Source organism: Phascolarctos cinereus, unplaced genomic scaffold (assembly GCF_003287225.1).
Source record: "Phascolarctos cinereus isolate Bilbo 61053 unplaced genomic scaffold, phaCin_HiC Scaffold_5;HRSCAF=322, whole genome shotgun sequence".
NCBI lineage: Eukaryota > Metazoa > Chordata > Mammalia > Diprotodontia > Phascolarctidae > Phascolarctos > Phascolarctos cinereus.
The window spans coordinates 408,861,374-408,885,168 of NW_027555958.1; the positions used below are offsets into that span (position 1 = coordinate 408,861,374).

Sequence of the window (23,795 nt, forward strand, 5' to 3'; positions counted from 1 at the left end):
CCTTGCGATTCCTCCAAGACACTCCATGCCTGGAATTCTCTCTCTCCTCATCTCCACCTCCTGGTTTTCTTCAATCCCCGCTAAAATCCCACCTTCTATAAGAACCGTTTCCCAGTCCCCCTTAATGCTAATCTCTTCCCTCCACTGATTAGCTCCAATTTATCCTGTATATATAACTGGCTTGTACATCATGAATTCCTTGAGGGCAGAGACTGTCTTTTGTCTTTCTTTGTACCCCCAGCCCTTAGCACAGTGCCTGGTACATAGCAGATTTACCTAATAAATGCTTATTGACCGACTGATTGATTGATAATGATAACCAGTATTTATGTACACTTTAAGGTTTGCAAAGAGCTTTACCAATATCATCTTATTTGATCCGCAACACACAAACCTGTGAAGTAGGCGATATCTCCATTTTACAAAACAGAGGCTCAGAGAGGGCAGGTAACTTGTCCAGGGTCACATTCGAACTCAGGTCTTCCTGATTCTAAGTCCGACAGGTACCGGCACACCCGGCTTGACACGCAGTGGGCACTCGGCAGATGCCCGTTGCTTGCCCACCCTGACACAGGTGGAGGTCAGAGGCGGCCGCGGCGTTGGGTGGAAGTCGGGGAGGACCGCGTGGGAAGTGCCCGTGGGGCTGGAGGGAGGATCAGTATTCAGGTGGAGGGAGATGCACGCGGCTGGAGGGAGCCGAGCTAGGGAGTGGAGGGCAGGCCCGGGAGGAGCGGTGGGCGGGGACTGGGGCGGGGCTATGGCTCTAGGCCCCGCCCCCGTATAGCGGAGGTGCCGGTTGGGGGGGGCGGGAGACGCTCTGTCCCACGCTCCGCCCGTGCTCAGTGGTTAAGATGGCGGCAGCGGCGGCGGCGGCGGCGGCAGCGGCGGCTTTGGGGGCGCGGGGCCGCCGGAGGGGGAGGGAACGTCGGAGCCCGTGAGTCGCCCTCAGCCCAGTGGAGGCGGCGGCCGAGACCCCGCGCACGAAGGCCGCTCGGCCGGGCCGGCCGCCGCCGCACCGAGCGAGCTAGGGAGCGCCAGGCGGGGAGCCCCGAGGCCGGAGCCGGGAAGGGAGGAATGTGACCGGGGGTCGGCGGGGGCTCGGGAGTACGCGAGCGCGGGGATGGGGCAGCAGGTGGGCCGCGTCGGGGAAGCGCCGGGGCTCCAGCAGCCGCAGCCCCGCGGGAGCCGCGGGAGCAGCGCCGCCAGGCCGGCCGGGCGCAGGCGGGACCCGGCGGGGCGCGCGGAGGAGGCCGGCTTCAATATCTTCACCCAGCATGGTGAGTGAGGGAGGGGGCTAGCGGGCAGGGGCGCGCGGGGAGCCCGGGCCGGGACCCCGGGCTTGGGCCTCCCCGTGGGAGGCAGCCCCGGAGACCGCGGGCGACCCTGCCAGGAGGAGGAGGAGGAGGAAGAAGAGGAAGGAGGAACGAGGAAGGAGAAGGGGGAGGGGGAAGGAGTGGGCAGGAGAACGCATGAGCTGTACCCCAGAGGATGGACAGATGGACTCCTGATCCAAGGGGGACAAACGAGGTCAGCAGATGAAACAAGGCTAGGTGTCAGCAGGATGGGGGGGCGGGGGGCTGCATCTCAAAGTCAAGCCAAGTCCTCGAGGCTCTAGGAATCATAATCTTAGAGACCACCCCAAATTTATCCTGGCCTTTTCTTCTTTGCATCACCCTGCGAGCTCCTTGAGAGCAGGGACTGTTCGGTTTTTGTCTCTGTCTCCAAGCGCTTGGCACGTAGTAGGCGCTGAACCCACAATGTGTAATCTGGGAAATGGAGACGTAAAGAAGGGAAAGGGGCATATGCACTTGGAAGGTTGAGGGATACAGAAGGACTTGAGCCGATCTGAGTTCCATGAGAGGCTTTGGAGATTTGAGGGGAGAGAGGAGAAGTAGGGAGCTACATTATGAGGAGGCATAATTGAGGAACAGATAGATAAGGTATGGGTTTTCTAAAGAAGCTGCTGTCAGTGCCCAGGAATATTTGGTGTTATTTATTGATGGGTGAGAGAAAGGAAATAGGGCTAATACACAAGTCTGACAGCTGTACTGATCTTTCCAGGGTGGACATTTGATAAAGGTGTAGTATGAGCTAATTTCTATTGAGATAATTCCATCTGGAGGAAAGTGTGGATAAACAGTTCTTAGGAAAATATATATTGAAATACTTTTGTGAGTGTGCCCTAAGGTTCTGCCTAGGGTAGTTTTCTCTCCCAGTGATCCCTTGGGTTCGATGATCGTGACAGTGACTTCCAGACTTATAAATCCATCCCCAGTTTCTCTCCTGAGCTCCAGTCATACATTGGTCAGCCCATCATTGGAGTTTTCCCACTGGATGTTTTGAAGGCATCTTAAAATCTGTGTCAATCGGTGGGGAAGCATTTATTGAGCACCTGCTTGTACCAGGCACTAGAAAGAAAAAGATAAATTCAAAACAGTTCCGGCTGTCAAGGGGCTTCCACTCTACAGGGGAATACAACCTACAACATATTTCTGTATACATATATGCAAAGTGTATGCACAGTAATTTTGGTGGTGAAGCACTAGAAACTGGAGGGCTGTGTAAAAGTTTTTTTTTTTAATCTAAACATGCCCTTTTCCCAACCTCCTTACTTCTGTTGAGCGGGCCACCATCTTCCAGTCATCAAGGTTTACTAACTTAGAGTCATTACGTCCAGTCCATTTTATTCCTCCCTGCACCCCTCTCAGTTTCCAAGTTTTGTCCCTTGTTAATTTTACCTCCTTAATTTTCCTCGTGTTCAATTCCTTCACACTACTCTTACCACAACTACTATAATTTAGGCTCTTATCTCTTCTTGCCTAGTCTTCTGCTACAGTTTCCTAATTGGTCTCCAATTTGTATTCTATGCAGCTGCCAAAGTGATTTTCCAAACACAGGTCAGACCATGTCACTACCCACTTCAACAAGCTCTAATGGCTCCCTATTTCCTCTAGGACAAAATGTAATCTCTGGCTTTTAAAGCCCTTCAACTGGCCCCAATCTGTCTTTACTGGCTTCTATATGTTATTCTCCTCCACACTCTCAACATTTTAGCCAAAAGGGCTTATTGGCTACATATACCTTGTTTGTGACATTTTATTAGCTTTTTCAGGCTTTCCTTCCTGTAATGTACTTCTTCCTTGCCTCTGCCTCTTAGAATTCCTAAGTAGCTCCCTTTAACATTTAGCCCAAGTGCCATCTCCCGAAGGAAGCCTTTCTTGATCATTTGTTCCCTTCCCCCAAGTATAGGTGCCCATATTATTTCCTTTTTACATTGTTTGTATATTGTATTTATGTAGTATGCAGCACATTAAGGTACTAAATGAATAATTGTTGATTGAGAAATAGATCTAACCTAAAGACATGATTCCTTCCCTTTAAGGAATATTCAGTCTAGCTGGGGAGATAAGAATAACGCATGTGAAACTTATAGAATAATTTAAGATCATTTTTAGAGAAGGGAGATATCAAAAAGTGCTTGGAGTAGTCAGAGAAGGTGGAACTTCAGTTGGGCTTTGAAGGGGATGGAAAGGAGGAGGGAAAAGGGAAGAAGGTGATTTAGATGAGAGGAAAGACTTAGAGGATGAATGTAGTGTTTCTGGGACAGTGAGGGTGAAGAGTTTGTTTTGAGTGTTAACTGGAGAATATGGATGATTAGGTAGGGTACAAACATACAAGGCCTTGAAAGCCAGGTTAGAGGAGTTTTGAGTTGATTTGGTAGCAAAGAAAGAACATTTGAAAATTTTGGAGAGGACTGACATGATGATGAATGAGTCAAAAAGCACTTAGTAAGCCATTACTACAAGTGAAGACAAATATAAAGTTAGTGCCATAGATGTACTCAAGGAGTTCACATTGTAGGAGGGGGAGGGTTCAACAGTGAAGCAGATGGTTGTACACTTTCCTTAATATCATTTCCGTTGATAAAACTATACCTGTTTTTGATGTTGCATGCCATTTGACAGTTCCAAGGACTTTGGGGAGAATTATCTTTTCTGAGTTGTCTCTAGTTGTGATTGCTGAGGAGGCTGGGGCTGTAGAACCTGCAGAAGCAATTGTCGGATTACCTTTCTATACAGATTAATTCCCTGGGTGATGGTTGCAAGAGCTAGGTTAGAAGCAAGGGCTGTGATCTGGGGGGCACAGCTGTTTACCAGATCTTTTTAGCACAGAGTCTCTCCAGGGTCTGAAGGAAGGTGATGGTTGAAGCAGTGGCAGTAAACATTCTCTTAGAATTTGTCACAGAGGAAAGGAAGGTTATACATTCAGATAATCACCTCAGATTTTTTTTGAATGACAGTTTTCACAGAGTATAGATATGTGGGATCCTATAGCATAATTTATTCAGTGAAAGTTGCCTTAGAAATGTTGGGATGCTCTCACAACTAAAATAGCAGCTCACAGTTATACAGTACTTTACAGTTTACAAAGCTTCTTCCTCACAACTTTACTGAGGTAGGTAGGGCAAAAATCTTGTTGATCAACATTAGTCTGGCAATGCTATACAGAATGGATTGGAATTGGGGGAGATGAGTTGATGAGGTTAGCTACAGAAGATTGTTGCGGTAATCTAAGCATGAAATGACTAGCATTGGCCTGGCTTGGTGACAGTGAGATGGAAGGGGAGTATGCACAATGTCTCAAGGAAGATTAGTAGGGATTTAGTAATTGCCTATAGAAAATGAAAATAAGGATCAGTCAAACCTAATTGTAAAGTTTCAAGTCTAAATGACTAGGAGAATAATGTTGCCATTCTCAAATCCAAGTGGTTTAACAAGCATTTACTGAGCACCTATTTTGGGGGAGGCGTGAAGTTCAGCACTAAGGGATTTGTACAAAGATACATCTCTGTCAAACATCTCTTGCCTTCAAGGATTTTCTAATCCAGTACGGGGGATAAGATATTCACAAATAACTATAACAGAAAGTGGACTCTGATAAGTGCGTGAGAGCTATTTTCTATAGTGCTACGTAACATCTGAGAATGGAGAGATACTATTCTAGGGGTTGCAAGTTAATCCTTTGGGGGAAAGGGGAAAAGGAACAAGCATGTGTTAAATGCCTGCTGTGTACCAGGTACTGTGCTAAGTGCTTTGCAGAAGTTACCTTTTTCTAAAGGGAAGAGAAGTGTTTTGTGGTTAATTGATAACTCAAAAAGAGTAGAGAGATATGGAAGAAAATAAAGATGGAATGAGCCCTTATTTAGAAAATTGAATATTTAACAGCTCTTCTGTTAAATTCTGAATTAATCTATGGTACTTTCTGATGCTTTAGGAAAAATAGTGAAACATTAGTTGACATTTGATACATAGACCTGGAACCTACAATGAAAAATTCAGAAACTGTAACTGACATATGAATTGCTATTTAGAGTTAGAACTATAAGATAGAAACCTAGATACTTATCATCTATCTAGCTATTGTTCTAACTTCACATAACAGTCTTAATCATCTGCATTCTCCAGTAACGCTCCAACCCTTCACCACTGTTAGGTACTTCCCCTCATTGTCCCACAAACACTACATTCACCCTATTATGAACACAGTTCCCTTATCTAAAATGTCTTCCTTTTTCCCTCCTCCTTTCTGTCTCCTTCAAGGCCTGACTAAAGTACTACTCCAAGTTGTATATACACATGCAAAGTTTCTGTGTAATACATATTATATATATTCATGTGTGTGCACATACACATTTATACATATACATCTGTGTGCGTAGATAGTGCTTCAGAGGTAGTAGTTAGATTTTAGTCTATTGACTTAACCAGAAATAACCAGGAAAAATGAACAGTGTTTGGCAGGCGTAATGAGAGCCAGTTACTGTTTTGTGTTTCTTTACTTTATATGTTTCACACACCATATGCAGTGTTATTATGGTGGATTCCTTTACATTGAAATCCTGTGCTTCATTGTGACTTGGCATTCTCTGGGTTCTTGAAGGTTATGACAGTGAAAATTAAGGTCTGGCACATGCTACCAAGCTGGAAAGTCTTGGAATATGGGACTTACAATAGATTGTGTATCTCCTTTCCAGCTTAGCTAAGTTTGCATAAGCTTATTATATTAGGTTGACAACAGGGCAGTACCTCTTTTTGGGCACAGCAAATTTTAACCATCATCTAAGAAGTCATGGTGGGTAATGATCTGCATTGGTGGATGAAACACAGGGGTTTGAAGTAGTCGAATATGCTTTCTAATTTTAGTCTTTCATCCAAAATGGCAGTTCTTTTAATGTGGACTAGGTAGTACTTAGGAAGACTAGAATAGTAACTTAAAATTGTAGAATTTTAAATTTAGAGCATATCTTGGATTTCATCTAGTCCAATCTCTTACAAGATGTTTATACAGTTAGGTAGTGGTATAGCTACAGCTGAAACTCTACCTGGTTACTTGTCCCTTGCCCTGTCAGTGCCTTCTGTGAGCATCATATGTTGTGAATCATTTTTGGTATTCAAGAGGTAAGAATCCCACCTGACTTTTCAGGTCCTTGGTTATTGATGAAGTTTTGTGGTCTTGAGCTTTGGGCCGGAATCTGTGGGGTGGCATTTTATCTTGTTTCCTTCATGTGAGGCAATGTGTTGGGAATAGAGAGCTGGCTTCAGTGTTAGGAGGTTCTGTTTTTCATGCCCTGCCCAGACACATATTACCTGTGTCACCCTGGGCTGGTCACTAAGCCTCTTAGTGCTCAAGGCAGCTTTTTTAGACTGAGAAGTTGCAAAGAAGGTACTGACCTGCATTGGTAGAGTGAATTCCTAGTCTGGGCATTCCCTATATCACTGAAAGCACAGCTCTTGTCCCTATCTCTAAAATTCATATTGAACATTTTAAAATAGTTCCATAATTTGGCTTCAACTTCCATTACATATATTCCTATTAACCCTTTCTTTTCACTATTTATAGTAGGCATGTCAAATTAAGATGTAGAAATGATAAAAAAAAATTAAGTCAAAATCATCATAGTAAATTTCCTGTTGAATTATAGTTGTTTTTCTTCATTTGGATTTGACTCAGTTTTTATCTTTACATGATTTTTTGAATGAAGATAGAGTGTTTGAATGGAAACTTGCACTGTTGCCAGTAATAGTAATTATAGTGAATAATTTGGTAGCTTTCTTTAAGGTTTGCAAGATGTTTTACATATGTTATCTTATATGATTTTCAGAACAACCATTGTGGGTGAGTACTATCATTGTTATTCCCATTTTACAGAAGAGGAAGCTGAGACTGAGAAAGTGATTATCTAGACTCACATAACCAGTATGAATTAGCGGCAGGACTTGAACCTAGATTTTCCTGGCTCCAAGCCTGGTGCTCTATGCACTGTGCCATGCTGTTCCCAATACAAATGAAACAGTATTTTAGGTAGTTTCAGTTATAATGACCTGTGTAATACCTCAAGGAATAAATCTCCAGAGAGCTAAACTTAGGAAGTCAGCTGGTTTTCTTTATTTAAAAACAAAAACCTAATAAGTCATGATGAGATTTATCAGCATTTCTAGCTGTGTGACATTAAATTGTTTTTCAGTCATGTCTGACTCTCCATGACTACATTTGGGGTTTTCTTGGATGCTGGAGTGGTTCGCCATTTCCTTCTCCAGCTCATTTTACAGATGAGGAACTGAGGCAAACAACATTAAGGGATTTGCCCAGGGTCACACAGATAGTAAGTGTCTGAGGCTGAGTTTGAACTCAGGCCTTCCTGACTCCAGACACAGAGCTCTATCCTCTGGGTCATCTAGCTGCCCAATATCATGTGACAATACTGCAGTGTATTTGTATTGTATTGTATACAAGTGCAAACTTGTATTTCTATTGGACATAAATAAGTCTGACTCTAGGCAAAATTATGTAATATTTAAGTTTGTCTTCTGCTGTTCCAAGTTTTTCTTCTCGTACCCTTTGTCCACACCATGAGAGACCAAACATGCTTCAAAGTCCTAATGCTTTCCTTCTTTCTTTACTATCAAAATGGAAAAATCTGATATTATTTATGTTTAATTTATGATAGGCTGATGACCACTAAAGTAGGTAGAATGATTTTTGTAAATATGTTATCTCCACTGGTGTTTGTGGCCTTTTATCTCTAATTGTAGAGTAAAAGGCTTTTTCATTTAAGACATTTTATCCATGAGGAGGCAGATGGGGAGTTTATTTGTTTATGAGTATGAATGGGGTTGGGGAGGGTAGGGGGGTTTAGAAAGAGAAGCTCTTATATTTATAGCCAGGTTTCTTCTGTTGCCTCCAAAGGGAAACCAGATTGTCTTTTTTTTTTTAAGTGTCTTGTACTGGGAAGTGGGACTAGAAGATATTAGGGTTTCCTTCGTGCTGATGGTCTCTCAATCTTTTGGGGAAGATGAAGCAGGAGTTTTGTTACTGGGGGAATCAAGGTGCCTTGCAGGCCTAGGTGAGAGTAGTTGTAGAGGGAGGAGGATCCTTGATCATCAGTTTCTTCCAGAACCTAGAGTAGACTGTTAACCTAGCACAGGAGTTTTCCAAAATCAGTATGATGTTAAATATGAGGATCTGAGATATGTGACTGTTTGATTCCATATTTCTAGTATCTGTGTATAAGGATGATACTACTACTCTGATATATTTCTTGAGTCCATTATCCTAGTCCAGGGTGAGTCCATTCTTTGTCAGAAGATTGACCCTTGGCATCATAGGCATTGTGCTTAGACCAAGAGATCAAATGGTTACTAGCTAAATCTTCATTTAGAAATTTTTATAATTAGTGTGTTATATCCTGGAGCAATGGTTCTCTTAAGTATTCTTTATTGAAAAACATTTAAGTAGCTTCATTTTCATTGGTGGGTCACACTTTACTACTTGTTATTATTTTAGGAATACCGTTTAGAATCCTTAATAAAGGCTTAATGTAATCTTACCATATTGAAATCGTTGAACTAATCCATGCTTCCATAGAAAACTGTGGGCAAAATTTTTTTGATTGCAGTGTTTTAAAAATGTAAACAGTTGGCTTATCTAGTTATGTCAGTGGAAGCACTTTAGAAATCTAACATGCTGATACATATATTCATATTAGTGTACTGATTGTAGGGTCATTTCTGTAATGTCTTCTTTCCTTTATTAGATTGCAAACTCCTGGAAGGTAGGAGCTCTAGCTTATACAAATTCCTGTGTTCCCCAAGCACCTAGCTAGGAATATCCTTGGCACATAGCAGAGAGTATGTAAATATTTGTTAAATAAGTGCTGCTTTTAAAAGATATTCAATGTAGCTTTAATAGAGTTTGAAATTGAAAATTGAATATTTTTATCACAGCTTTAATTGCAAAGATGTCTTTACCCAAAACGATAATCGATAATGATTAATATGGAAAATACTACCAAGTAGTCAAATGATTCTGGCCTTGACTGTCCTTGTCACCAATGGTGAAAGAGCTCATTAGTTGGGTTGGGTTTTCCTTTGAAGATAATGTTTGGTAACATTTTAAAATAATGGTGACAGTGATAGAAACTGATGTACTTTAAAAAGTTTGTCTCAGAACTTTTAAAGTAGTTTGAGTATCACCTGAAACTGTAGGTGATCTTTTTGTTTGTTTTCATGATAGGTAATTTTGTAGGGGTTTTTATTGTAACATTCCAGAAGTTGTGAACTTTCTTTAATGTTTATGCCAAGATGAATTGCATATGTTGTCTTTGTAACTTGTATACATTTGTTATTTGTGATTTATATTTGATAAACAGATATTACTGTATAGTTTCTGCTAATCACATTTCAATGAACATGGTAACTCTGCAGGTAAAGAGCCAATCTTTTGAGTTCCTGATTGCTGTTAAATTAACTTTCTATGTTTGCATGTGAAATATCAATGATTCTTATGCTAACACTTGGTTTACTGGTCACTGAACCTTTGCAATCCTGTGAATGTTGATTGCCAACAATGAGCTAACTAGAACACACCTCTTTATTATATTGGGTTAGTTATCTGAATAAAAGCATAGAGAACACACTCTCAAATGTAATGCTTTGCCAGATTTAGGATTTTAAAAAAATCTTCATTTGAGACTCTTCTGACTTGGTTCTTCTTACAGTTCCTGCTGAAATAGTGCTGAGTCTGCTGTGGTCCTGTAGCCACCTCCATAGTGAATGTTGCCAGTACATTGGCTTTTGATCCAGGAGAACACAGAGCTCAGCAGGACCAGGCCACTTGTGTTCCTGGTTTGCTGTCCAGGGAGGAGGAGTTTAGAAACCTTCTACTTTGTGTGTCAAGGTCAAGCAGAAACAGTCTGAGGCTTAATACAGTGTGTATATAAATGCAGTTCTGATAACTTGCTCCTTTAATATGGCAAATCTAGCGAACTGGAATGAACGAAGGTTAATTTTGTCTTTAGCATTTTGTGACCACAAAGAAGCATTTTGTGTGTAAGAATAATTTTTTTCTAAAAACAAAACAACAAAAGCTAGCATTAGAAACACTGCAAGCATAATTGGTCTAACCATCCATGCCTTATGGAGAATTGAGTTGATTACTAAAGTTTTTGTTGATTTGTTGGAGTTATTTTCTGTCAAGGCTTTCATTTTCTTAAGCCTGAGATCCTTATTAAAAAAAAATACCCCAAGTAGAAGATGAACATGCAAATTGAACTAAGAACATTGACTGCTACCACAATTCATTCCCCTTGCAGTCCCTTGGTATTATATTCAGGATGAGATATTTTGTTTATCCTTAGACTTTGAGTTTTAGATATTAATGATATTGGCTAGCACTTTTGATTATTTACTCATTTACTGTTCTCTACTACATCCTAAGTATTTGTGACTCAATGTAAATTCATTAAAGAAATACAGCTGATATATTTGAAAAGGGCGTATTTTGAAACTGAAAAATTTTGAATAATTCTCCACATGTTTTGACTGAGGATACAGCAAAGGAAAAGTCATTTTTGTTAGTTTTCCTAAAGGGTAAAATGTGACTTAAAGTGATTTATATTACCTGTCTTGGTTACTTAGGAGTTCAAGAAACTAGTTATATGAAGAAGCATAGGAATGGGAGTCATGATACTTGAATTTCAGTTTAGTTTTGCTACTGCTGAGCTGGATGACCAGAGGCAATTCATGTCTTTGGGCCTCAGTTTCCCCATTTATAAAATGAGGGCCTTGGACTAGACGATATTTAACAGCCTATGAATCAGTAATTGCAGTTTAGTCTTTTTAGGGACATTGCCTTGACGTTGATAGATTTAGTGTCATTTCTTAGCTTTCTGATCAAGATCTACATCATTGATATAAGGCCATTAGACTTAAGGTCATTTGGCTAGAAATATGAGTACAGATTTTAGCAGCTACAAGCTTTTTTATGTATTGGTACAAGAACTAATTTTAACCCACTAGAGTTGTGTTGCTGGAGAAATCAAGGCTCTTCAAGGCCCAGGTGGGAGTAGTTGTAGAGGGAGGAAGAGCCTGGGGTCCTATCATCAGTTTCTTCTAGGATCTAGAGCTGACCCTTGACCACATTTTCTCTAGAGTACAATACACTTGTGCTGACAGCTCATTAACTTACTGTTAAGTCCAAATTCAAAGTGTCTATTGATGAATAATATGAAATTGATATTAACATTAGGGAATGCTTTTTGGGACTCATCATTATAAAATATTCTTAGTTATCATAAAATCTTATATTCAGCCAGCTTAACAGATTTTTAGGGAGAAAGAGCATTGACCAACATAGGCAGTTATTTTATTTACCTTAAAACTCAGATTATTATAGTAATACAACTAAATTTGTACTGTATAGGCATACTCTACCTGGTGTTGTTCATTGGTTCTGTGAAAAAGTGATGTGAGGTAAAACAATGAAGGGGACAGTGCCATAGGAACATTATTTTAGCCATGACACACATAATATGGTAATGATAAGCAGACCACAGTCGACTTTCAGCTTTTGCAACTGAGGTTGTATCTGGGATATGATGACTGATCTTTTTTGGATAATTTCAGTGATAATACAGTTAGGTGTTTATGACTTTATGGTAAGGCTGGGCTAAAATGCATTAATGATATTGCAAAATGATTTTGGTCAGGTTAGGTTACAAACTTCTGAAGAACTCAAAGTATCTTATTTGTATTTCTTTGGAGTAACTAAGGGAAAGTATACTTTTCTTCATTTTAAAATTGAGACTGTTAACAGAAAGAGGTTTCTTTACTAATATTATCTATAATTATAAGTATAGGCTAGGCCTTTTAACTCAAGTCTTTTAAAAATGTATACTGTATGTAGGTTACTGTGCTAGGTACTAGAGATATGAAGACAAAAGTGAAAGTCTCTATGAGGGAAACAATGTGTACATGTAGAAGTATATACAAAGTAAGTACAAGGTATTTTGAGGAATGAGGCTTTGCAGAGATCTTGGAATGCCAAGGCTAGGAGGGATTGCATTTCAGGAATACATGGAGTCAGTCTTCCTACAGGCAGAGAGATAGGAGATAGGATTTTGTGTGTAAGAATTAATAAGAAGTCTATTTTGGCTGGATCATAAGGCAAAGGCAAATAAAGCTGGAAAGGCTGCTTGGAACCAAGTTTTGAAGGGCTTAAATGTCAGAAGAGGATGAATTTAATCCTAGAGGCAGTAGGGTGTCATTGGAGTTTATTGAGTGACATAGTTAGACCTGTGCCTTGGGAATATCACTTTGTCAGCTATGTGGAGGATGGACTATTTATTTTTTTAATTTTTTAATTTTTTTTTTTTGATTAGGCAGTGGAGTTAAGTGACTTGTCCAGGGTCACACAGCTAGTAAATATTATGTGTCTGAGGCCAGATTTGAACTTAAGTCCTCCTGAATCCAGGGCCAGTGCTCTATCCACTGCACTACCTAGCTGCCCCTGAGGATGAACTGTTTAGAGGAGAGACTTGGGACAGGGAGACCAATTGCAAGAAGCTATTGCAATAGGTCATTTGAGAGGTTATGAAGGCCAGAATGAAGTTGGCTAATACTCTGAGTGGAGAGGAAGGTATAGATGGGAGAAAAGATGTAGTATTGGAGGTGTAGAGTTGATGAGACTTAGCACTTGATTGGATGTATAGGATAAGGGAGAATGAGGAGTCAAAGATGAATTTATAACTGCAAAGTTGTTGGTAACCTCAACAGAAATAGGGAAGTTTGGAAGAGGGGTAGATTGGGGAGGGAGAGATAATGACTACTATGTTGGACATGTTGAATTTCAGATGGCTATAGGACATCCAGTTTGAAATGTCAGGAGGCAGTTGATGACACAGACTGATGGTAAGTAGAGAGTAGGGCTGTGAATACAGATCCATTGGTTGTCTTCATAAAGATGATTCTTAAATCCTTGAGAGCCAATGAGTTTTCTCAGTGAGAGAGAAGGCCCACTGAGACCCTTTGGGATATCTCTGCTGTTAACAGCATGTGATACGGTTGATGATTGAGTAAAGGAGACTGAAGACACAGGTAGACAGAGAACAAAGAGAGCAGGGTCACAAAACCCCAGAGAAGAGAGAGCTTCCAGGAGGAGAGGTTCATCAATAGTTTTAAATGCCAAAGAAAAGTTAAGAAGTATAGTTGAGGAAAGACCATTAGATTTAGCAATTAAGAGATCATTGGAACTTTGGAGAAGAATAGCTTTTAGGGATTAGCTTTAAGGAGGAGTGAGAAGAGAGTCATTGAAGACATTGAGTATAGACAACTTGTTCGAGGAGTTTGTCTATGAAAAGGAGAGATATAAGAAAATAACTAGGGGGGATGCAAGATGAAAGGGACCAAGTGAAGATATTTTTTATGGATAATGGAGACCTGACTGGTTTGTAGCCAGCAGGGAATGAATCTGTAGATGGACAGAGGGGATAACTGAGGATGGGATGAATGGTACAAATAGGAAGATTGGCTTTGGTGGAAAAGGACCACCTTTCTATCACAGACTGGAATAAAGGAGGAGACAATGGGGGATGAGTTATGGAAAGGGAGGAAAGAGGGTTTGTGTTACATAGGAGAAGGAGTTTACAGGGGAATTGCCTCTCTTAATAAACTGAGTAGAAGTCTGCTGAGAAGGTAAAAGTGATGTGGAAAACTTGAGGATAGGTAAGAAGGTTTGGAACAGCAGCTATGAGGATTGTAATAGAGAATCAATTATGGAGGAGTTAAAGAATTGCCTCTATGAAGTGAGGGCCTAGTTGAGATTAGATAACGTTATTTATAGTGGGCTCAGTCAGCATTAGTTACTTAGCTGGTGGTTTGAGTGCAGAGTGCTAGATTCCAGATTATAAATAATCTTGGATAAATCAATTCTTTCCCTCTACTTAGCTATGGTTGAAATGAGAACCATATTTACTGACATACAGGTATTATTTGAATGACTTAGTATAATATTAGGGATTTTTTTTTGTGTGAGGCAGTTGGGGTTAAGTAACTTGCCCAGAGTCACACAGCTAGGGAGTGTTACGTGTCTGAGGTCAGATTTGAACTCAAGTCCTCCTGACTCCAAGGCCAGTACTCTGTCCACTTTGCCACCTAGCTACCGCAGGGGTCTTCCCCTCCCCCCCATCTAGCTTTGAACTATAGGTCTAGTACTAGCTGTTACTTTGGGCCAATCATATAACCCCTTGGAACCTTCTTCTGTAAAATGAAGGTAATTCTTGCAGTATCTACCTCACATGATGGTAATTCTGAAAGTGCTGTGTAAATCATATAATGGTGTATAGAAAAGTGAACCATTATTATCAGCCAGTGAGCATTTATTAAGTGTTTACCATGTACCAAGCACTGTCTTAAACACTGAGGATAAAAAGAAAGGCAAAAAGAAAAAAAACAGTTCTTGCTTTCAAGGAGGGTACATTCTAATGGGGGAGACAGCCTATAATATCTAGATTTATACAAGATACATATAGAGTATACCTTCATATATTGAAAGGGGAATGCATTAGCAGCCACGAGAGAGGAAAAAGGCCCCCTGTAGAATGTGAGTTTTGAGTTGAATCTTGAAGGAAGCTAGGGAAACATGAGACAAATGAGAAGACTTTCTAGGCATGAGTGCAATTTGAAGGCAAAAGGAGATGGAGTGACATTTTCAAGGAACTGCAAGCAGGCCATTGTAGCTAGCTTGTAGAGTATATGGAAGAGAGTAAGTGTAAGAAGATTTACAAAGTTAGGAAGGGGACAGATTATGAAGAGATTGAAATGCCAGAGGACTTTATATTTGACCTTATCAGAAATAGGGAGCTAGTGTAGCTCTTTGAGCCAGAGGAGTTACATAGGCAAGATATTTTTTAAAAATCATCTTGGCAGCTGGTGGAGGATGTCTTGAAATGGGGAAAACTTAAGTCAGAAAGACCAATTAGAATACTGTTTCACTAGTCCAGGAAAGAGGTGATGGAGGCCTGGACTAGGGTTGTAGCTATATGAGTAGGGAAAACAGGCTGTTTATGAGATACTTTGAAGAAATTACAAGATTTGGCAACAGATTGGTTATGTGTGGTTTGAGTGAGAAATTGACTTTGAGGTTATAGGCCTGAGTGACTGGGAAGGATGGTGGTGCTTTTGACAATGGATGATTGGGAGCATAGTTAGGGGGATTAGTGTTTTGGAGAAAGATAATGAATTCTCTTTTGGACTTGTTGAGTTTGAGATGTCCAAGAGGCAGTAGGTTAGGAGAGAAGCAAGGCTGGATATTCAAATGTAATTGTTTGCATGGAGATGAAAATTGAACCTATGGGAGCTGATAAGATCACCAAATGGAGTAATATAAAGTTAAAAGAGAAGAGGGCCAAGGACAGAGTTGTAGGGGATACTGATGGTTAGAAAGTATGACATGGAAGAACCAGCAAAGGAGAATGGGAATGGGAAGAAGCAGTTAGATTGGAGAAGAATACATACACACACACACACACACACACACATATACATATATATATATATATATATATATATATATATATATACATATATATATATATATATATATATATATATATATATAATATATACATATATATATATATATATATATATGGAGAGAGAGAGACAATAGAATTCTAGAAAAGAAAGAGCATCCAGAAGAAGAAAACATTGTGTCATGCTGCAGAGGTCATAGAAGAACAAGATTGAGAAGAGGCCATTAGATCTGACAAATAAGGGACCTGTTTTAGTTGAATGATGATGTCAGAAGCGAGAATAGAGGGTTTAGAAGAAAGTGAAGGAAGTTACAGGCACCTAGTATAGGTGGCTTTCACATGGAGTTTTGTCACAAAAGGGAAAAGCTATATGGGATGCTAGCATGAAAGGTAAGATCAAATGAGGGTTTTTTAAGGATGAACATGAGGTGAGTGTGTTTGTGTGCAGCAAGGAAGGAACCAGTACATAGGGAGAGATTGAAGTAAGAAAGAGTAGGGATGATTGTGGGAACAGAGGCTTGAGAAACTGAGTGGGAATAGGATTAATGATACAAATGAAGAGGTGTTCTTTGGCAAGGAGAAGGGCTACCGTACTTAAATAAAAAAATACACTTTGTGATAGGAAGCATCTACGAAAAGAATATTTGATTTGGACTCATTAAAGTTGTGATCACATCCCATATTCTGCCTATTTGCTGTGTGATCTTGAACATATTTTGCTGTTCTGAGCCTCAGTTTCTCTATCTGTAAAATGGGAATAATACTAATACCGTTACTTAATACTTTACAAGGTTGTAAGGTCTTAGGAGATAATGTATGTAAGGTACTTTATAAGCCAATGTGCTATGCAGTATAAAAATTATGATGATAAAATGCTGTGTCTATTTCTGTTCTGCAGTTTGGGTTTCTTCAGTAAGTTGACTGTAGTAAAGTAAAATTTGCCACTAAACCAGAAACATGTACTTAAAATAGTAATGGCTGATAATAGTAGCTAGCATTTATATAGTACTTTAAGGTTTGCAAAGTGCTTTACATAATTGAACTTCCAATGGATTTCTTTGAGTGAGGGGCATTACATGATAGCCAAATAAATGCTGGCACAGTGTATAAAATTTAGGATTTTTTAATCAGCTCCTTACTTTTAGGAGACACATGGAGAAGAAGAAATAATAACAAGCAGATCCATGTTGTGTTTATTTTAAAACTTGACATTCAAATGCCATGAGTTATATTCTCATTATGAACCACCTAGTTACTGACGTAGTTAATGTCTCTGCCCAGTTTGATGGCATAGAATGTATTCAGTTTAGATTCATAGAATTTAGAGCTGGAAGTGACCTAGTCCAACACCCTCAATTTACAGATGAGGAAACTAACATTCAGAGATATCAAATGACTTGTTTGAGATTGGATAGCCAATTGGAGACCACAAAGTGATTAGAGCTTGGCTCCTCATCTAGTTGAGGGTTTTTTCCACTATGCAATATTGACTTAGTTTATGAAGTTGGTTTGGAAATTTAAAATTTGAAGAAAGTGAAATGTTTTTGCGATTATGCATCTTTAATGTCTATAAATTTACCACTACTTTAATGATTTTGAATCAGTCTTTAAAGACTGAGTTAGGGAAGAAACATGTTACTATGGAAGGAGTCATGGCTGGGAGTCAGAAGCCTTGGTCTTAGTCCAAACTCTGCCAGTCATTTACAATTGACCTTGGATAAGTCATTACCTTTTTTTAGATCCCAGTTTTCCCATCAATTGAATATTTCTAACATTTAATAACTGAGAAGATTGTGGCCCCAAATCAGAAAAAGCCTTATAGATCATCTCATCAAATATTGTTTGATTAGGCATGTGATAGTCAGTGGGATTCCTTCCTGCGTTTTCTAGGTATAACACAAGCAGTTTAGCCCTGAGTTGCTATAAGAAGTAGGTTTTAGGTTTTCCAATTCTTTGGTTAAACATACAGAATGAATTTTACTCCCCATGATTCACGCATATTAACCGTGCATACAGTCATAAAAATTGTTGTTTGATAACAGTCCTTATAAGAAAACCCTTCATGGAGGGCAGCTAGGTGGCACAGTGGATAGAGCACCAGCCCTGGAGTCAGGAGGACCTGAGTTCAAATGTGGCCTCAGACACATAGTACTTCCTAGCTGCGTGATTCTGGGCAAGTCACTTAACCCCAGTTGCCACACTAAAACAACAACAGCCACCAAAAAACCCCACAAAACCTTCATCTTTCCTATTTTCAATCATAAATTACTTAGGAGTCTTCTAATCATCTTGATGTTACAGAAAAATTTCCTGCTCAACTTAGTTTATTGTTGCCTAGTAAAGAATGAAATACTCTTATCCACTCATCCATTGATTTAAGTAGAGCATATCTACTCCGATAACAGTTGTCTGAGTATTAGTTGTCAAGATTTTACTTGATTATGATCTGTTTTAGGATGCAGCTTCAAGAATTGTGTCTGAAAGAAGAGCCTACCTGTATCAATATTTAGTCTTTTAGGGAGTTAATGGATAAGGTTTAAAAAACAACAGTAAGTATAGTTCTGTCTAGTCTAGAATCTTTTTACTTTCTTGACCCTGTTAATTTTGACTTTGAGGTAGGTGGTAACTATCTTCAGTTCAAATAGAACTGAAGTCTTTTTTTTTAACCTTTATCAACACTATTTCCTATTGAAGGTATTGCTTATTTGTATTCTTTCTGATAGAATGATGATATATCTGCTGGAGGATATTAATTGGTATGGATGGGCTCATAGGATCATAGATTTAAGGCTGGAAATAACCTCAGAGGTCATCTCCAACCCTCTCATTTTATAGATGAAGAATATGATTCCCAGAGAATTTAAGCAACTTGCCCAAGCAGATAGTGATACAACCAGGATTTATCACTGGTGGATGATAGATCACTTTAGAGGTATTAAACTATGGTCCTTTCTCTCTTGTGATCATTAACTTGTTTTTTCTGTGTTAACCTTATACACCTAATTTTCTCTGAGCCTCAGTTTTCTCATTTTGGGTTAAATACATTACAAGGATTGGTGCAATTCAGACTATTAATCAAGAAGACTTGGATATCTTAGTCCCTATACCAAGTGTTCATTGTAGTGTGGAGACCATCTGGGCTCTGGAAGACAATAATAGTGGAATGGAAGCTGCCAAATTGGAAAAGTTTTGACTGTGGGCCTGGTGAAACAATATATATCTGTTGTGCTGGCACTAGCCCAAGTAATTTAGAAAGGTTCATCACCACGTTGTCCCCATGGATTGTAAAACTTTGGCTGTGAAAGTTCTTGAAGATCATCCACAGAAGTCAGAGAGAACTCATGATCTCTATCATTGTAGAGAGTAACCATACTGAAGAAATCACAGTTTCTGAAGTATTAAAGTATATGACCACAATAAATCATTTTGAGCTAAGTAGGTTTATAGTATTTCTGTAAAAGAAATGTGCTTTTTTCCTTTTTTTATACAAAATGTTTATTAATGTATTATTTTTATATCACCTTCATTTCTGAATGTGTCCATTTCCTCTACCCTGCCCAGTGAAGTACTCTTGTAAAAAAAAGAATAAAAAATAATGGGGGAATGAGTTCAACAAACATGAGTTTGATAATGTATATGCAATGTTTTATATCACCTACATCTCCAAAAAAGGAGGGAGGATGGATTTGATCATCTCTTTGGGACGAGTCTTGATCATTATAATACTGAGCTTTTGGTTTCTTTTAACCCATGTTTCTAAATAAAGGCTTATGAATGAATGAAGCATTTGCCAAGTAATTATTATGTGTAAAGAACTGTATTAAGTGCCAAGTACAGATAGAAAAGTGAGATAGCTCCTGTATTGTAGAAGCTCGCATTCTGATAGAGGGGACAATGCATGAAAGGTTTTTGCTGCAAGTCTGATGAAAAGGTCCTATGATCCTTAGGGTGCAGCCACAAAACAGATGGTAATGCCTCTTCTTTAATGTCATTTCCGCTGGTAAAATGAAGTCAGTTTCTGATGAGCCATTTGATAGTGTCAAGGATTTTGGTGGCAAGAATTCTTATCTGAGTCTTCAGTAGCTGGGGCACCTGCATGAGCAGTTGCCAGGCTGCACCTTCACAGAGGCTGCTTTCCAGGATGGTGGCCGAAACTTATTTTGCGGGTGTTAGTGTTATTTCTTTTTACACACTTCATATTTGTGCTATACACATATATGTATTGTATACATATATGCTTATGTACTTGTTTCTTCCATTCAAATGTAAACTATTTGCAGATAGGCATTATTTCAGTCTTTTTCCATGTATCCCCAGCACCTGACACTGTTGCCTGGCACATAGGAGCGTGATAAATTCTTGTTCACTGAGTTTCATAGTTAAAATTAAAAGCTGATTATTTTATTTACCAAAATGAATCAAAACACTTCAATCAACAAGTATTTTTAAGTGCTTACTTAACGTGCCAGGCACTATGCTAAGCTCTGGGGATACAAAGACAGAAGTGAAACAGCCCTTGTTCTTCAGGAGCTATATCTGAAGTCTGTGGATTTAACTGTTTATTGACTCTTTGCCTGTGGGTCAATAACCATTCATGCAAAATGGAGAGAAACAGTTGAAAACCACCTAAAGGGAAAGGGGATGAAAATGGTGGTGGTAGTGGTGGTGGTGATGTTTACTGTTTTCTAATAAAGTTTCCTACCCCTCATCCCTGCCTCTTTGCGTTGCTAGATCTCCAAATCTAGCTGTACTGAAAGATAATTTCTCAGACTTTTGGAGTGCTCTGTTCAAAAACTTTTCTCTTACTTCAACTTCTTTTATTACTTTTATCTGAAGGATTTCTCAACTACAGAATTTCTGAATTGAAAGGAATGTCAGAGCCCATCTAGCTTCAACTTGAACAAGAATCCCCTCTAACATTGTTTTTAAAATATTACATATTTTTTATTTAAATATTTTAGAAAATTATTTCTCCTCACTTATCAAGCATTTATTTTTTTCCTCCCTTTTTTCCCCAGAAAAGAAGGAAAAACAAAACTCTTGTAACATACATTAGATCAAGCAAATCAAATTCCAAATTGTCCGTGTCCAAAAATGTATGTATCATTCTGCATATTTAGTCTATTACCTCTTTATCAGGAGGGGTGGCATTCTTTATCTTTCTCCCTCTGGAGTCATGATTGATTATTTTGCTGATCAGAATTCTTAAAAGTCTTTCAAAATGGTTCCTTTTTACACTGTTGATTATAGTATAAATTGGTCTATGGTTCTGCTCATTTCACTGTGCATCAGATCATACAAGTCTTCCCAGATTTCTCTAAAACCACCTCTTTGTCATTTCTTAGTAATTTTTAGTTTAATTCCATTTTTTGTCACTATAAAAAAAGAGAAACTGCTACAAATATTTTTGTGCATATACGTCTTTTTCTTCTTTCTCAAATCTCTTTGGAGTATAGATATGCCTACTTGATGTCACTGGGTCAGTAGTTATGCACAGTTTAGTAACCTTTTAGGCACAGAGTGGCTTTCTCATGTCAAAGCTACACCAGCAGGTATGTCTATTTGCCTGTTTTCCTTCAGCCTCTCCCACGTCTATCATTTTCCTTTTTTGTCAGCTTCACCAATCTGATGAGAGTGAGGTAGGACCTCAGAATTGCTTTAATTTACATTTTTCTGACTATTAATGACTTGGAGCACTTTTTCATAGTTATAGATAACTTACATATCTTTCCTTGAGAACTGTCTGTTCATATCCTTTGACCATTTTTCCATTGGTGAATAGTTCTTACTCTTTTAAATTTGAATGAGTTTCTTATTTATCTTGGAAATGAGACCTTACCAGAGGAACTTGCTGCAAAGAATTTTTTAGTTGCCCGTTTCTTTCTAATTTTAACTGCATCAAATTTGTGCAAACATTTAAAATTTTTATTTGATCAAAATTGTCTGTTTAATCTTATGTGCTATTCTCTATCCTAGAAGATAAAATCGATAATTTTGATTACATAAAATTAAAAAGTTTTTGCACAAATCCAATATAGCTCAGATTAGAAGGGAAACAGTTAACTGGGAAGAGCTTTTTGCAATGACTTTCCTTCTATAACATTTGGTTCAATTAAATAAACATTTATGAATTGCCCGTGATGTGTTGGGTGTACAAAGCCAAAAGTGAAAAATAGTGCTTGCTCTCAAGGACATCATATGCCGTTGGGAAGGTAGTACATGAGCACAGTTAAGTAAATACAAGACAGTTTGAGAAAGAGAGCTTTACCAATAGGAAGGTCACAAAGTGCTGGGAAGGTGCATGAACTGGCCCTTAATGATTCTGAAAGGCAGCTGGGGAGTACGTTTTGGGCGTGGAGGGTGGCCTCTGCAGAGGTGTGGAGGTAAGAGATGGAAAGATGAATTTGAGGAATAGTAATAGTTTGAGTATAAGTAGATCATGTGGAGGGAAATAATGTGAAATGAGGCCAAGGGGAATGAGTTACAAACTGTAGAGGGCCTTAAATGCCAAAATGAAGTTTGTTCTTGATCCTAGCCTAACTACCCTGCTTTCTGATCCTAAAATTTAGTGTTCTGTATTCTGTCTTCTTGCCTTCATGTAGATTATCCCTTTTACCTAGAATAAACTCCCTTTGCTCCTAGAATGCTTAATTTCCAAGTCTCTTTCAAGTGTTCCCTTTTTATAGGAATCCTTTCATGATCCCTCTAATTGTTAGTGCTTTCACTCTTTTCTACTTACCTTATGTTTTCTTAGTTGTGTACTTCTTGTCATTGAAGACCTCTGTGTGTGTGTGTATGTATGTGTATGTCTGTGTGTTCCTTTGCATTATTAGTACTTCACACAGTACTTTCCACATAGGAGGCACTTAGTAAATGTTTGAATAAATGAAAATCATGCCAAGCTAGTTAAGAACAAGTGACATGATATAGAAAGTGTGGTGCAGTGGAAATAGCACTTGGGTAGAATCAGAAGACTTTGGGTTTCCTATAACTGACTTTTACTAGTTAGAGAAGTGTGAGTAAATCACAACTTTGACCATTGCCTCTTTTGTAAAATAGGGATCATAATGCTTACAGTTGCCTACCTTAAAGGGTTGTTATTGGGAAAGTGCTTTGTAAACCATAAGATAATGTATAAATGAGAGCTATTATTAACCACATTTCCTTTTTGGACTTTCAAATTGTTAGGCTTGTAAATCAGGGGAAATATTGTACATAGAACATGACTGAATTTCAACAAGGCATTTGATGGGTTTCTTAAGATGTCTTTGTAGACAAGGATAGAAGGATGTTGGCTGGGTAATAATAGGTAGATTCAGAACCGGCTGAACACCTGGGCCCCCAAAGTATTATTGAATAGTGGATTCATGTCAGCCTAAAGGGAAGTGTCTGCAGTGGTATACTACAAGGTGTGTCTTTTTTTTTAAATTTTATTTTTGTGAGGCAATTGGGGTTAAGTGACTTGCCCAGAGTCACACAGCTAGTGAGTATTATGTGTCTGAGGCTGGATTTGAACTCAGGCCCTCCTGACTCCAAGGCCAGTGCTCTATCCATTGTGCCACCTAGCTGCCCCCACAAGGCATGTCTTTAGCCCTATTTCATTAGTTTCTTGGATAAAGACTTTGGTGAAAGGACAAATCTGTAGATGCCATAATTCTGGTAGGGACAGCAGAATTAGGATCCCAAAGTATCTCTGTAGGTTAGAACAATGGGGCAAATCTAATAAGATAGGTTTTTTTGCTTTTTATTTTGTAATTAATCAGTTTTATAATAAAAAATTACTTTTTTAAGAGTCTAGATACTGCTGTCAGTTTATATCTCCACTTCCCTATCTGATCCCTTTGAATGTCTAGTCAGATATGTCTACATGTGTATGTATACATATGCCCCCCTGGCCTTTCAGCTCTTGTTATGCATGTCCCCTGAA

General features: G+C 39.0%; 1 protein-coding gene across 1 annotated transcript in view; it reads left to right on the forward strand.

The window, feature by feature from the left end:
• The first annotated feature begins 850 nt into the window (after positions 1-850).
• The window catches only part of ABL2 (ABL proto-oncogene 2, non-receptor tyrosine kinase), a 92,162-nt gene continuing 69,217 nt past the window's right edge, over positions 851-23,795 (forward strand). Inside the window, 1 exon segment of the mRNA XM_078156470.1 lies at positions 851-1,277. Within this exon segment, the coding sequence (XP_078012596.1) occupies positions 1,121-1,277 (157 nt within the window). The 5' untranslated portion in view covers positions 851-1,120.